At 37.6% G+C, this 17,032-nt stretch overlaps 1 protein-coding gene across 1 annotated transcript in view; it reads right to left on the reverse strand.

The window, feature by feature from the left end:
• The window catches only part of ptpn13 (protein tyrosine phosphatase non-receptor type 13), a 210,003-nt gene that overhangs the window by 66,368 nt on the left and 126,603 nt on the right, over positions 1-17,032 (reverse strand). The window contains 9 exon segments of the mRNA XM_052039324.1: positions 417-597; positions 2,419-2,448; positions 2,450-2,505; positions 3,219-3,312; positions 5,875-6,003; positions 8,041-8,474; positions 11,549-11,698; positions 13,616-13,723; positions 14,061-14,150. Coding sequence (XP_051895284.1) covers positions 417-597; positions 2,419-2,448; positions 2,450-2,505; positions 3,219-3,312; positions 5,875-6,003; positions 8,041-8,474; positions 11,549-11,698; positions 13,616-13,723; positions 14,061-14,150 — 1,272 coding nt within the window.

Below are 17,032 nucleotides of genomic sequence, written 5' to 3' on the forward strand. Positions count from 1 at the left end.
ACCTTTTATTGGAATATAGAGGAGCGGAGCTAACGACATAATTTTGTTTTAAACCGATGAAATAACAGTCCAGCTTTTTGTTTTTGAAGTTTTTGGTTTGCTTTTGTTTATTTTTTTTAATTTTGGGGTTCTCTTTTCATATAATCAAATTTCTTTTCGAATTCTTTTGTATCATGTTCACTTAGTAAGAGATTGGGGGGTTCCGATTATATATTTTACTCCCTGTGTTTGTATATGTCAACTGTTATTATTGTTATCCCGATCTCTTCGCACCATGTGTATAATCACTACTGTTATGCGTATTAATTTGAAATTTAATAAGAAGTTTGAAAAAGAAAGCTTACCTACCTCACTGCCATATATAGCCAAGTCTCACAGTTATGTTCTTAACAATTTTGAAGATCACTCTCCCTTACCTGCAATAGAAGCATGGTCTTTGGCAGCTGATGACATGAGATTTGTTACTAATTCTTGTTTGTCTACTGATTCACATGGTCCATTCTGATTGGCTGCTGATGGAGGTGTGCACTGTGGAGTTACAGGAGCATGAACACTGGCTGCAGGAAGCTGTCCCTTCTCCAATAATAGGTGAACAACCTGGAAAGAAGGAAATGCTTTATATATTTTGGTTTAAGACTGAATTTACAAAGCATTCCTACAAAGTGTAAAACTATTTCCATGCCACATTAATGATAAAGCTTTTCTTAGTTGTAGTCTGTTATTTTCACTTTCTCCTACATCATGGTATCAATACTGCACTGTGTGAGAGATTGCAGTAGACTTTCAGGATAAGAGAGGCTAGCAGAATTGACGGACACGTGGTAGATTACATTTATGCAGAATTACATATTGGTTAGAAGAATGAGGAGAGGCGCAATTTTAAAAGGGGTATAGGAACAGAGTGATGTGGGTACAAATGCGCACAGATCATGAAGAATCTTAGTAAGACACTGGTTCAGCCAAAACTGGAGCATTGTGTCTAGTTTTGTGGACTACACTTTAGGAAACACTGAGGGCCTTATAGAGGATGCAGAAGAGATTTATTGCAGTTATTCCAGGTATGAGGGAATTTAATTACATGACAGACTGCAGAAGTTGGGATAGTTCTCATTGTAAAAGAGGTGGTTAAGAGGGGGATTAAGGGAGGTATTTAACATTGCAAACAGTACAGGCAGAGTAGGTAGAGAGAAATTGTTCTCGCTGGCGAGAGGGATAGAATCAGAGCATAAAGAATGCAGGTGACTGACAAAAGAACCAAAAGTGAGAGGAGGAAAAAAAATTATTTTAAAAAAAACAAAAGTGAGATGAGGAAAAAAAATTATTTTAAGCAAAGAGTTTTCAGGGTTTGAATGTACTGCCAGTGGTCGTGGCGGAAATAGATTCAACAGCATTTTCGAAAGGGAATTTTGTATGGAAAAAAATGACAGGGTTATAGGATAGGGAAAGGGAGTACCTAGATTATTCCTACATAGAGCTGGCCTGGACAGGATGAAATGAGTGCCACCTTCTGTGCTGTAGCCTGATTGTGCTTCTGCAATTTCCTTTCAAGCTATGGATACACTCTCAAGTTGATGGCCATGACAAGTGCCCATGTTCTGTAATGGTGCAATGCACTTTCTTTGATTGGAACATGATATAAAATGATATAAGGGATGAGGAGCTTTGAAAAGACACCAACAAAGACTTGAAATAAAATGTAATATTACAGAGACCACTAGCTTAATTGATGCTTTAAAGAGAAACAAACAAAATAGATCAGCACAGTTAGAACGTACTATGAGAATATGACCCAATATTTATAAGATTTGTGAGACACAATTATTTAAAAAAAGCTTTAGCAGGTTAAATTGGAATATTGTTTGTGCCAAAGAACTTTAAGGTAAATTTGTAGCAGCCAATTATATAAATTACATTGGAATATGATATTAAGTAGGAAAGGGCGATTTTAATCCACAATTCCTATCCTTTCAAAATTTGCACCATCATGAATTTAGACGGTACAAATACAGAACAAATATAGTAAGTACATACAAGGAAACTTCAAAATTTCCCCTTTACTCTCTTCCAAAAGGTAATCAAGACAAACTCCTCGACATCAAGATAAATGCTTAAAAAGAATCATGTGACATTTAGCAGCAATTTCCACGTAGCCTCAGACATGTGCCCACATACTTATATAGAATCAGTAAATTTACAATGAAGTTACACACATCTCGTCCCCACATTTTAAAGAAATCATGACTGAAGTGGTAACAACCATTTTTGATGAGAGTTGTTTCTAAAGTTTCAGTTAGGTTGTAAGGGAAATTAACTGCAAAGAGGAGGCCCAGCCAGCAACTGATGCTCAGGTTAGTTCACTTTATATTTACCACATCCAGTTCAGATTAGGAATGTGTCTGAAATGAATGATCTACATACCTGCCCTGTGCTCCTTAGAGTCTCAACAGCCCTGTTTATGAGTTGCACCCTCCAGAGAGATACCATTCACAGAAAGAACACGGTCACCTACAATGAGTCAGCAAAGTTTTAGCAAAAAGCATGTAACTGTAAACTCCTGAACCTGCACTGAGCACCATCATATAGCAAGTTGTGATTGCTGAACTAGTAACAGGCTATTCTAAAGCTACTCAACATCACAGGTCATCTGAATGGCTAGGCTCAGGCTCTGGTTATAAGCCATGCCAGCAACATCTGTTCCAATATCCCACTGTAAAATCAAAGTTTCGCCATATGCAGTGTTTTTGGAGGGAGGTTGATAGGGGAGAGATTATTATGCCTGGTAAAGGCAAAGATGACGACTTCAAATCCCTCAGGTGATAATGCACTGGAAGGGTTGTGCAATGTGGAATTTCCAGTGTAGCTTGCGAGTATTTCCAGTTAGGCCTCTTGCTGGGATCATATTTTTTATCTTTATTTTACTGCGTTACTGGCAGTACGCATGGCATGATGTGATTAAAGAAAATTTGACACAAGCTTGGCAGTTGCTTGCCTTAATGAAGCCCTGATCCTGCATCGTTACTATTGTATATAATCTGTTGGTTAAGTTAATTAGACCAAAACTGTCCATTAATGCACTACTTTGGCCCAAGTACTAAAAATTGGGTACTATCATTATAAACAAGGAAGTACTGTTCTTTTAAGACACTTGATATTGCAAGTATAATTTGTGAAAGTAACTTTAAATGTCCCGCTTCTCAGCAGCAACATAAATAACTCACCTTTCCTAATTCGTCCATCAGCCTCAGCGGCTCCACCTGGTATTATGGCCTTTAACATAATCCCACCATGTCTCACACTTGTGTTTATACCACCCTAAAGAAAAGTGATACAAATGTATATAAAGATAACTAACTGGTAAAACAAATATACACAGGAAATTTTTTTTAAAGTTTGTTTCAGTGGAATTGTTCCACAGCAAATGATGACAAAGAATGCAGGTGGGAAAAGACCAAGTGACAACACATGCATTCAATGAGTTATGTGAAGTTAAGCAAAGGAACATTCCCCCATATACTAAGCTTCATATACCTTGTAAGAGAGAGGAGAGAATAGACATTGAGGTGTAGAGACACAATGGACTTTAAAGATGGCGAAGTTGTAAGAGAGAGAATTAATGTTTTTTTTAAACATAGATTTCCAAGTATAAAAGCAAGCAAGTGATGTTGTATTTATACAAAGTCGTTTCTTGTTATGGGAAGGATCTTATAGTCTTTGATATGGCACACTGAAAGTTCACTAGATACTTACTGAATGAGTTGTGTTAAAGCATTAAACAGTGTGCCTTTTTTTCTGAAAAGGGAACCATCAAGAAAAGATTTAAACAATGTTCTGAATATTTGATAAATTTTTAAAAGGCAAGTGAGTATTGAAGGATAATTTCCAATGGTGGGTGTATTAGTAACAAGTTTGGGAAAGGGAAATTAGAAGAAATCAAAACCAAGAGTGAGGAAAAATAGTAATTCTAGAGCCAGGCCTCACCATTCCCCCCTCAGTTATGGGTGTATTGCAGGGCCAAGTACAGTAAAATATAAACTTTCAAAAGTAAGGTAACTTTAAATAATAGCTATTTTGATAGATTCATCTTGAAGTTGTTAAACTAGTTATTTATTTAAAAGTTATGTGTATTAACATCCACTGGTTTGATAAAATACAACAGTTTGCAACCTGGCTGAACAGACTTTCCACCCATGATTTGTATCTGGATGGCTGAACTTGCTGACAGACAAGTGCATTTCCAAAAATACCAAGGCCTTGCACAGCAGGTGGGCTGTCCAATAATGTCCAGCGTCATGTAGCTAAGCCACAAGACCAGTTGATGATTAAGAACAGATAGCCAACAAAACCATACCCCAGATTTTCAAATGCTTCCAAATACCTATCTTTCAGAAACTTTCATAAACAATTGTGTCAGATAACCAATTAAAAATAAGATTTCAAAAAGATAAAATCACTTAAAGCATTCTAAATAATTAATTGTTTCAACACTTTAATGTGTCTAATCAAAAACATAATTCATCTTATTCTTTCTGTGATTCCTTTTATCCATTCCTGTCCATGCAGCTGAATGGGCTTGTAAACCCTGCTTCAGATCTAACCGGGTGCAGGATCAGTGGAGAAATTCTCCAGCGGTAGTGCTGGGGAAATCAGAAAGATCATGCTCCACTGCTGGAGTCCACACAGAATCCATCAGCAGATGCAGCCAGAAAATTGTCAGTGGAACATAGCCTCCAAGGTTGGGACATCTCTACGAGGAATCCTTAATTCCAGTCACTTATGAGGGATAAGTGTTGCCAGGTCTACACTGCATTTCCTAGCATGTTCCAGGCCAATGCTCCGGCTCTTAACGTGCACTTTTTCCAGTATGAATAAAAGGCTGTATTGCAAAAGACTCTCAATGCACTTTTTTTTGGAGTAATTACAAGTCTTCTTGGGAAATGACAAATAAAGACAGAATGCAAAGTCAAAATAATTTGATTCAAAATATAGCAAAAAGGATTTAGGCAACTTTAACCTACAATGATGGCAAATCCAAGCATACGGTTTTAAACAAAAAGAAAATGGAGATATTTAAGCTTTTATTGGCAATTGTGATGCTGAAGAGCAACAGCTAACACATATTGAGCAGTAACACAAATAAGCCAATATTTTTCCCATGTTGGTTATCCATTATATGTCCAATCAAGATGGGTTATCTTTCTCTTTAAAAAATTTTGTTGCATCTCTGAAAAACTGTGGGGGCAGATTTTCCTCTCACTTGCCCTTAAGAATGCTAATTTCATTGATAAAAATGTAGAAAATGGGAAGAGAGACGTAAGTAACCAGGTGTCCATCTACTTTACACACTCGGGATTTCTAGGACTTCTTCAGGACAGTATCATCTAGTCTACTATTCATGTGGACAGGGAACAAGAAAGGCAGAAATTATCCTGCTGAGCCTTCTGCTTCATCTTCTCATCACTCCACTTGAAGGGCACCCAAAGATGATTGGAAGGTCTGAGAGATCAAATAATTAGCCAAAGGAGACCAGAAAAGTAAATGCTCCCTTTCGCTTGTACAGTCTTTGGGTCTGAAGGCCTTCCGGCTGTTATTATTTAGTAGGAACAAGGCTGCCCTATTGTAGCAGTCACTCTCATTGCCATGGGTATTAAAGACTTGATCCTCCAAATTCAATATGCCCTGATACCTGGATAGCCCGAGTGCACTTTCAATGCTCTTGATCCCCAATACGTTTGGAGAGAATATCACAAATAATTTGGAAAGCATGCAGATAAATTACTCTGTGATTCCTGATAACTGGCTCCAGTGAATTTACATTCTACATTATCTAAAACTGAAGTAGAGAAAGAGAAAGTTGAAAACCTTGCCAAACAGTACCGTGACACTTATGCCCAAACTATTCTCTATTTTTGACAATTCCACTTCAAAAATATCTCCCGGTTTTAGCACTGCGTCGTTCTTCATATCAGGAAATGCTCTTCTTTTAGTCTTTTCCACTGGAGAACCCTTCACGTAAACAAAGTTAAAATTAGTTCAAACAACAAAATGGAAAATTCAGTTGGACTTTCCTGACTTTGAATGGGATAGAAAAATACTATTTTCATAGACATTCTACTTCTATCCTCATGCTGCAGCAAAGTATATTAGTTTAGTTTAATCTATTAATGACAAAACACAAAATAAAAGTATAAGGAAATAGTTGTTAAGAATTACTATTGTTACTATTGGCTGTTTCAAGTCTTTTTAAATAAATTATACTACCACTGAAAGATGGGAGGTCTAGAGTCTAATTCAAGGAGACAATTTCAGATTTAATACACTATTCCCAAAAATAGCTCGACATGGTATTACAAAACAATATGAATTGATTCCCACAGCAAATGTGTTATAATGTAATGATGAGAAACTCTTAATAGCCTAGAGAACACATCACATAAAGCATATATTGTGAAAGGTTCTAGCCTTGGTCCATATACAGCTAACTAATTTCAGTCAGACCAGAAAAAAAAACTATTAATGGATTTTGCGTCTTCATATTAAGGAGAGAGAAAGTGGCAGGAGAAACTTAATTAAAAAGCCCTCAGGATATCCCAAAGCAACTCATAATCAATAGATTGCTTTAAAAATTGGGAATTTTGTGCACAAGGGCCCACACACAATGATTATGATGAATGACCATTTAAACAGCTTAGTATTAACCAGGACAAGGAGCTTTGATGTATCAAAGTCCCACATCTTCTGGCTTACCACATTTGAGACTGCTACTAATGAAGCCATGGGATTTGAATTTGTTTGTTCTCTTGCTCCTAAATGTAATTTAGTGACCTTTGCTGCAAGTACGTATAAATTAAGAATCGAATCAGCAGTAATATTTTTATCTCCCTTGCTCTAAACTGCTGCTAAACTAAACATGCTGCTGCCTCGGGAAAGCAGCCAACGTAATGAAAGACCCCTCCCACCCTGGTTATTCTCTCTTCTCCCCTTTCCATCGGGTAGAAGGTACAAAAGTTTGAGAACATGTACCACCAGGATCAAGGACAGCTTCTCTCCTGCTGTTTGAAGATTCTTGAACAGATCTGTTGTACGATAAAGAACTCCTGATCTCTCAATCTACCTCATCGTGGCCCTTGCACCTTAATGTACCTGCACTGCACTTTCTCTGTAATTGTAACACTATATTCTGCATTCTATTATTGTTTTTCCCTTTGTATTACCTCAGTGTACTTATGTATGTAATGATCTGCCTGGATGGCATGCAATGCTTTTCACTGTGACAGTAAGAAACCAATTACTAATGTTTACAAATGAACTATAGGTACCTGTTTAATTGGGTGAGCCTGTGGAAGAGGAGGAGGGAAAATGGCTAAGGCAAAAAGGAGCTTAAAAGTACACAATGTTGAAGCCCAAGTTTGATCACAGGAAGGTCTGAAGAGTGTTTTAAGTTTGAAGCAGTCTTTGTCTGGGAGCTATTGGCTCTGGGAGAACTATTCTGATTTTAATTCGGAAGCAGTGTTATGTTTTGTGAAAAAGAAAATTAGCAAAGTTTATGGTCTTTACATAAAGATGGATCAGGGATTGGGGCAAAGACGTCAGCTGATCTGATTTGGCAATTAACATCTGTATAGTCTGTGGTAACATTTCTAAAGTAGCCTAACTGCTGACAGGGTAATTCATCAGATTCTTCCTGAAATAAGCTCAGAGTAAATGGAAATATTTTTAGTTCCAGCAAGTTAATGAATATTATAGAGATGAAATTGTTGTGTGTGCAAACAATGGTAAGATTTAATTATGACTTTAACACATGATATGAGGGAGGTGGGGAGAATTCACCCTGAACAGTCCAGTGGGGAATAAAGGAAAGGAAAAATCTTCTGCCATTACTTCAGCCATATTGAAACTATAGCTTTATCTCTGATAATTTTCTGTAGGTGATGGTAGAGGAGGCAGTGGATGGGTGCAGGTGGGTGCAAGTTAGCCAAAACCAGGTTTGGTGGGGGGGGAGGGGTGGTGGTGAGGGGAAGAGGAGAGGTAGCGCAACATTACCTTTCCAGGGCTTTGTTGCTCTTGACTGCTGGAATATGTTGCTTCATCCATATCAGAATCACCCCGATCAGAGCAATCTGTTTCTTTAGGTGTTTCAGCATTAATGCTACTTAAATGCCCTGTGCTGTCAAGCATTGTTTGAATCACCTCCTGCCTTGTGCATTGTGATGTTCTGGAAGCAGTCTGATTTCTGTGGAAACCATTCACTTGGCTCTGTGAAAGGCCAGCACTTTCAGTTCTGGAGTCCTGGGAGCTGGTACTTCCTCTTCGCTTTTCTTCAGATGGAACTGAGGCACGAATAGGATGAGTTCTCTGGTAACTTTGTGATTGATTATGTTCTTCTGAAGAAGAGACCTCTTCATAATCCTGTTGTCTCACTTTAAGACAAGGACTCCTTGACTGGCTCCTTGTTCCCTTTTTATTGGGAGGTGATGCTTAATAATAAATGATAAACCAATTAAACATTGTTTCAAGCAATAGCCTGTACTTTTTATGAACATATTGGATATGCAGTAATTTTGACTGTATTTTCTCAGTTAAAAATAATATTTGCAAATTCAAATACATCTAGAATGTAGGCCCTCATTATGACCAAGTAAATTCCACAACTCCATTTTGAGCATCTTACCCAATTATGCATATTTTAGCTACTTAGAAATCAACTGGATATTTTGCAACCAGTTATACCATGATAAGTATTTCCTACTTTGTTATCCTACTCAGACATCAAGATACTTCAGCAATTTCACCCTCTGCAGCAGTGTTAGATTTTAGAGTGGGTTTGCAATCATTGTGATTGGATGGTCATTTTCATTACTCTACAGTAAATATTAAATGACTTCCTTTGTATGACAACAGATACCAATTTTCAAATCTATGAGCTATTTCTAATCTTAGCATTCAATAGGTGGTTTCTATCTACCCCCATGGTGTAGAACATCCGACCCAAGGTATGGGTGCAGATAGCCTGCACTTGCAGTCCTTACAACCAACCCACATCCAGGTCCATGTCCTCAGGGCCCTAGGGATGAGATACCCAGGGACCAGAGATTCAGGGTCCACATTAGGCTAACTTGATCTTCTGGATCTAAGTCTAGCTCTGGACCCAGATGGACAATAATGGTGAGAACAGGTATATTAAATTGGTATAGTACTGTTGGGCACAGGGTATGTCAATTTAATGGAGCGTTAACATTTCTGGTCAAAAACATCATTTTTGGTTAACGAGTTGCCATCAGGAACCTTCCACTTCTGCTGCCACACATTTATCTCCATTCCAAGGAATTCATTTGCTTATCTATTCCAACAACTGGAGATCAAAACTTCTTCAAGCTGATACTTGTTAGCCCTTCAGTTAACTATACTGACATTCATTCTTTAATGTAGAATGTGTTCTGGTATCCGAAGATCAGTCAAAGCAAGGCTTTGGACTGCTGCCAGAATTTTCAAAGAGTGGGAGGTGAAATCTGCTTGAGATGGTAAAGGATGATGAAATCCTTCAGATCCTACCCTAATCCAGACCACTGAGACCCAACCACAGAACCCAAAAACAGCAGCCCAGATAGCTGAAATGGTTCTGTAATTGGTTGGTGATTATGGGTTAACTTTCTTTCCAGTCAACTTCTAAATTAAGCTGGTTGTCTGTGAATGCCAGTGAAAATTTCACAGTTCAAAGAGGGGGCACTATTGATGAGGAGGGCCCTAATTCCCAGTGATTGCCAGCCTGGCACTGGAACTTGTACTTCAATTAGATCCACTGGGCTCTCCAGCATCGATGCCACAAGTGCAAATGGAGGCAACTTATTTTCAGGAATTCTACTTGACAAGATTTTAAGCGGAGAACAAGATACAACAGTACATGGATGGTATAAGTTATGCCCAAAACCAAAAAATGCTGCAGATATTCAGCAGATCAGGCAGCAGCCACAAAGAGAAACAGAGTTAAGGCTGTAGTACTAAAATGTGCTGTGATACACTGCACAACCTAATCTTGCTCTGTCTTGGATAGGACTGACAGTACAGCAACAGACGAGATGGTCCAACTAGTTTATACCAGCATTAATTCTTCACTTGAGCCTCCTCCTGTCCTTCCTTATCCAAATCTACCAGTATAGCCCTCTATTCTCTTCTCCCTCACATGCTTATCCAAACTTTCCTTAAATGCACCAACAACATTCACTTTAACTGTTCCCTACAGTACTAGTCCCACATTCTCACCAATCTTTGTTAACGAGTATCTTCTGAATTTTCTACTGGACTTCTTAGCGACTATCATACATTCATTGCCTCTATTTGTACTCTCCTCCCCCCACCCCTCCACAAGTGCAAACATTCACTCGCTGCATCCACTCTGTCAAAATGTGTCATGATTTTAAAGATCTCCGTTTGGTCAAGAGGAAAGAGACCAGGTCTGTCCTGTCTTTCCTACGTCCTCTTATTCCTGGCATCAACCTGGTAAATCTTCTTTGCACCCTTTTCATTGCTAAGCCTTTTTTTAAAATAATATGACGCACAGAACGTTATGAAGTGCCCTAAGTATGGTCTAACCAAGGTTCAATGAAGGTTTAACTTCCTTACTTTTCCATCCCTCTAGAAGTGAAACCTTATTGCTTGGTCTTTTTTTTGATGGCCTCATTAACTCATGGCACAACTTAAAGTGAATTGTGCATTTGTGCCTGGAGAACCTTTTAGTCCTCCATCTCATGTAGGTTCGCACCTTCCAAGTACTGAATCAGAACTTGCTGTCAGTTATCTGATAGGTTCATCAAGAAATGTCTGAGCTGCAAAGCACAGAAGTCCAGAGCACAACGTTGTAAAGTCAGACAAGTGCTGGAGGTCAGATGTATGTATGCATGCCTGACCTCTTCCTCTACCCTTGGCCTCATCATTGAGTCTACAGGCACTCCTTAAATTATGAAACCAAAGGGTCAGATAACCTTTACGTCTGGCCCTGCAGCTTTACACCAGCCAGCCACTGCTTCTAGCATACCCTTGTTTATTTGAATGGGTCCACTAAACTTCATTTAAAAGGTAAGTTTGGGTAGACCTTTTATTTGTTTTTCTTTATTTCAATATAATCTTTTTATTTAATTAACAGTTGTTTTGTGTCTTTTTGCATATCTTTATTTTCTTCTAAATAATCAAAAAGAATGATTTTTTTTCCAACCATTTCCAGAGACACTTAAAACCAGTGAAAAGGTCCGAATGCCCAAGCTGGGCATCAGGATTGTCTCTGGGTGAGGTCGATACCCATTCAGGGTTTGCTGCACCTCTTCTGATGTCTTTTACTTTATGCTCTGTTTCTTTCTTTATACATGCTGCCTAACCTGCCAAACATCTTCAGCATTTTCTGTCCCCACCCCCCGCCAGATTTCCATTATCTTTAATTATCTCATTTTTCATATCCAATCTGGTGCATGTCCCCCAACTCCACATTGTCTGATCTTCCTCATAAGTTTATTATATTTCAGGTTAACAGATTTCTATTTTTAAAATAGAGAATGAGTACCTGAAGGAATGTCAGTTCTCCTGTAAAGTTTCTCTTTTGGCTGAGAGACTACCAGGATTACATCTTCAGGGGCATTTTGTAAAATTTCAACTGCTTCATTATGCGTGACGCCTTCTAAACTGACTCCGTTTACAGATATCAGACGATCACCTGTAGACAGTAAAAACTTAACTGTTATTTAGCATTAGCCAATTTCACAAGAATTTTTGAAAAGCAATAAAACAGTTTTTAAAACATGCCTCAACCCCAAATCACAATGAATTTTGCAAATCCATCTCAGACTTATAACGAATGCAATTGTGCTTACTGAGAATTTATTCCATTCTTAATACAACATTAAGTTTCATATTTTTTAACATTAGGTTTATTACCTTCTAGCCACAGTGTTGTGCCAAACTAATTAAACTAGTAATTAAATGCCTAACTAGACACTAATCCCTTCTGCCTATACAATGTTCATATCCTTCCATTCTCTGCACATTCATGTGCATATCAAAGAGCCTCTTAAACGCTTTTATCATATTTGCCTCCACTACCATCCCCGGCAGCATGTTCCAGGCACCCACCACTCTCTGTGTAAAAAAAACTTGCCCTGCATATCTCCTTTGAACTTACCTCCTCTCATCTTAAATGCATGCTCTCTAGTATTACACATTTTGACCCTGGGAAAAAGATACCGGCTGTCTACTCTATATATGCCTCTCATAATCTTATAAACTTCCATCAGTTCTCCCCTCAGCCTCCACCGCTCCAAAGAAAATAACCCGAGTTTATCCAACCTCTCTTCAGAGCACATGACCTCTAATCCATGCAGCATCCTGGTAACACTCTTCTGCACCCTCTCCAAAGCCTCCACCTCCTTCCTATAATGGGGCAACCAGAATTAAATGCAATACTCCAGATGCGCCTAACCAAAGTTTTATAACGCTGCAGCATAAAGCTGCTTCCCAACTCTTGAACTCAGTACCTCAACTAATAAAGGCAAGCATAGTATACACCTTCTTTACCTCCCTATCAACCTGTTCAGCCATTTTCAGGGAGCTATGGACTTGGACCCCAAGATCCTTCTGTACAGCAACACTGTTAAGGGCCCTGCCGTTAACTATGCACCTTCCCTTTGATCTCTCAAAGTATAATACCTCATACTTGGCTGGATTAGGCTCCATCTGCCATTTCTCTGCTCATACCTGCAACTGATCTATATGCCGCTGTATCCTTCTACATCATCAAAAATGCAACCAATCTTTGTATCACCTGCAAACTTACTAACCCAGTTATCAACGTTTTCATCCAATTCATTTATATATATATATATATATCACAAACAGCAGAGGTCCCAGTGTGGATCCCTGCAGAACACCACTGGTCAAGGACCTCCAGCCACAATAAGACCCATTGACCACTACCCTCTGTCTTCTATGGGCAAGCCAATTCTGAATCCAAATGGCCAAGTCACCATGGATTCCATTCACCTTAATCTTCTGTATGGTTAGTCTTCTGGATGACAATCTATGCCTAGATTTTATAAAATTTTTCAACAAACTGGAAAAATGGTTTAAAATATCAATTAATAAAAACACTCATTTAATGCTACAAACTATGTTAAAGCCCTATTGAACTGCAATAAACATCCCCAAGTGGGGTTCCAAGATAAAACACTAAGAGGCACACCTGGATAACCACTTGCCGGTAAGACCATAAACTGCACTGTAATTGGTTAACCAGCCGAGGCACTGCCTTTCTTTCCAGGGAAGAAAATTGGAAGTTGGGGAAGAAATACATTTAAATATGTGAAAGAAAACCACCATCATCAGCTTAGGCCACAGATCCACTCTGGGTTCCCATCTGATAGTGAGCTGCCAGATCTGAGTGCTTGGTGCTTAGGAAACATCATCACTGATTGTCCCTGGTCCTATTAACTTCAATAATAGCCCTTTCAAAGCTTGTATACTCCTTGCCTGACAAACCATGCACATAGCAGAGAGGTGGGAGGAGCATCCTGGAGGAGCTGAGGATATTTAACTCCTCCTTTACTACTTATCATGTGCAATAAAGGCAATACAGTACCTGGGTTCAACCGCCGGTCAAGTTCTGCTGGCCCTCCTGGCAAGATGGTAGTGACAAAAATCCCCAAGTCCAGTTTTCCTGCCTTTGCTCCACCAACAATCTGAAAACCTATTTTTAAGCAATAATTTGGTGAGTGGCCATATTATTAGATTGTTTACAATGCTTCAGCTTTTGGCCAGAAGACTAGGACATTGTTGAATGTTACTGAGCATCTCAATTTAAATACACCATTTGGAATTGGGTAGTTTTTAATACCTTTATTATTTTTTGGTCAAGACAACTGATTCCATTCTCTACCATGCAGGATTTTGGCTTTTACTATCCAGAAAACTTTTTGCATGTTTGTCTTTAATCTTTGCTTTAAAATTGTTGACATTACAATTATTTCAACAGTTACATGACATTACCCATAGATAAATCAACCAAACACACTGAGCCAACATACCCAAACCATGTTTCACATCCTTCTTCAGCTTTATACATCTAAGCTCTCTTTCTGGTGAAGGCAAAGTACTAAATTTCTGATGAAGAGTACCTGTCAAATACAAATAGTTCAAAAGTTAGGCTAATATGACTGACAGTTAAAGAAATTACTATAAATTAAAAGTCAACTTTCAAAAAAGGAAATGCACATCAATTTCAATGCCGGAATTAGAATTAAATATTTTGACTTACACAAGTCAAATTTCACTTGCACAACATTCAAATCTGCCTAACATACTCTTGACAATAATTATCACTCCCCCCTACCCTTCTGTAAACATCTTCAATTTCTTCTAAGCACCCATTAATTAGAAATAAGTACTATTTCAAAATGCAGTTGTTTCTCCTTATAAAGTTGATTAATATACAAGGTGTCAGCACATGTAGAAACAGCAATTAAGGGAGTGTGAAGGGCTCAAATACCTTTGTACAGAAATGAAATAATATGTCACACAACAATATAATCGAACAATTAAAAAGGCTGCAATTCTAATCAGTGTTTGAACTCCTGATTAGAGTACACAAAGAAAGGTTTACAAGCTGCAGAAAGTGTATCCAGTGAGAAACAAATTAATGGTCAGTTATTAATTTGCTTTTGTTATATGCACTTTAAAAAGCCAAATTAAATCAAAAGTTGTAGGTTTTCCTATGCTTTATACAATAATTATAACATTCATATTTAAATTTGAATCTATTATTCCCTTACTAATACATTAAAGGCCTCTTGCGTATTGCATACCCATTATACATTCTTACAACAATTCTGTGTCAATTAATTATATGTAAATTTATTTCACTCCCAAGAAACTGTGTTTGGGTCATGTTACACAAGATTTCACTTCTGCAAAATAAGTTCTTCAAAATGTATAAATGCTCAATTATCAAGAACAATAAAAGTTGGATTAAATCCAAACAACTGTTGCAGTTGGAAAAAAAGGATTTTTCCTTTTTGTTCTGAGCACAAAGGAAAAATACTTCCTGTGGCTAGTTCAGCTGGACTGCCTAGGGTAAGTACCATGCATGGCTCAGCATTCTCCAGAGGAAATAGTAGAAACAGTAAACACATAAGGCCCTGCATTACTTTCACACATCTGCTAGTGGCTACTTCAAGCATGATGACATCATGGATCATGAACAGACTTGCTGCCAGCTTGCTAATGTAGGATCATGGGAAGATGATGGAAGTCAGCATCAAGAAAGTATCTTCTGAAGATAAGTGGTGGAAAAAATGATCATGTTTAGAAGGGTACTGTTTTCATATTAAAATTGTTTTACATCTTCATTAACTTGAAGTAAAACAGACATGATTCATTTCATTATTAGGAAATCATAGAAACATAATGATGTACTTTTAAGATTTGGCAAAATATTATTATTATGCTCCAAAAACATAAATGAATAGAACATACTTATCAACTGTCATAATTTTACATTTTACATTTCAGACATCCTAAATTAAATGTTTTAATAGAAAACTAAAAATTCTAAATATAATCATGCGATTGATATATTTCAGTCAGTATATAAACTATTCTAAATGAATAGATAACTAGGCAAAATTATTTTAACTGTATAAATATCCAAAATAATGTAGTACAATATTTAAGACTATATATGTGTGCGTGTGTGTGTGTTTTAGAACATAATTTTCATGTTTCTTTTTTATTTTACATTCCCACTGATGTAACAACTGACATTACAACTTGTGGTGTACATCAAGTACATGCTCAATTTTCTCATTTAGTGTATTTAGCTGGGAACTGGAGAGAGAGTGAGAGAGAGAGTGAGAGTGAGAGTGAGAGCGAGAGCGAGAGAGAGAGAGAGAGAGAGTGAGAGTGAGAGCGAGAGCGAGAGCGAGAGCGTGACTAACAGGAGTAGAAAAACGAAAAGATGATGTTGTGCATTTACCCCAATACTTAAAGCAGTGAATGTCTTGGGGTGAATGCACAACGTCATCTTCTTCTTGTGAAGACTCTTGTACATTGTAAATTGAGTTCACTCTGCTGCCTTCTGTTGGCTGTTAAGGCAGCAGGGGCTGAGGGGGTGCCAGAAATGCATATGCTAATTCCTGATTTAAAAAAATTTAGACAGGAGTACAAATGTTTTAAAAACTAAAATTTAAAATTTCATAATGTTTGAGTTATAAAGTGCTAAGAAATGTTAGATTTAATTTTTCCAGAATATTTCATGTAATTATACCCATTTAGTTTTTACGAACTTTACTAAGAACTCATTGATTAGCAATGCTAACTCCCTCACTATGCTGATATTGAAAGAGCTTAATTTTTAACATTTTGGATTCCCCACTGGTATCAGCAAATCAAATACATGTTAGAAAATGAAGCAAAAAATGAAGCAAAAGTCCCTCTTTCAGGGGGTCCAGTTCCCTTTCACTCTGATGTTTGATCAGCTCCCAAGTCCAGCTGTCTTTGCACTACAATACTCCGTAAATCAATGTGACATAAAAACTTTACAGGGCACCGTGGTACAAATATACCATAAGAAAAATGAGCACTTCAAGTGAAGTACACATGAAAGTTTGAACAAAGAAAGCATCAAACAAATATTTCACTAATGGAGTTGAGGTGGATTAAGGCATGTAGTCTGTAGATGTATCATAGTTGTGCTATTACTTGTACTATTTGAAGACAATGTGCAAAACATATAAAGATACTTAACTTCTTAAAATGAATTTACTCAAAATTAAATAAAACCCTCAAGCATTCTAAACATTTCTGTTTTACTTCAAGGCAGTGAAATACCACAAATGCAAACTTAACTTGAATAATACATTGAATTAAGGAATGCTTTGGTGTTATTTTAGTGTTATAAGCCACAACTGATGATCACTGCATAGTCAAAAAATTATCAAAATCATCCATTGTCACCAGAGTCAGCTAAACAAAGCAACCTTGCTAAATGTAAAGAATAACA

The sequence above is a fragment of the Pristis pectinata genome, chromosome 2 (assembly GCF_009764475.1).
Source record: "Pristis pectinata isolate sPriPec2 chromosome 2, sPriPec2.1.pri, whole genome shotgun sequence".
Lineage (NCBI taxonomy): Eukaryota > Metazoa > Chordata > Chondrichthyes > Rhinopristiformes > Pristidae > Pristis > Pristis pectinata.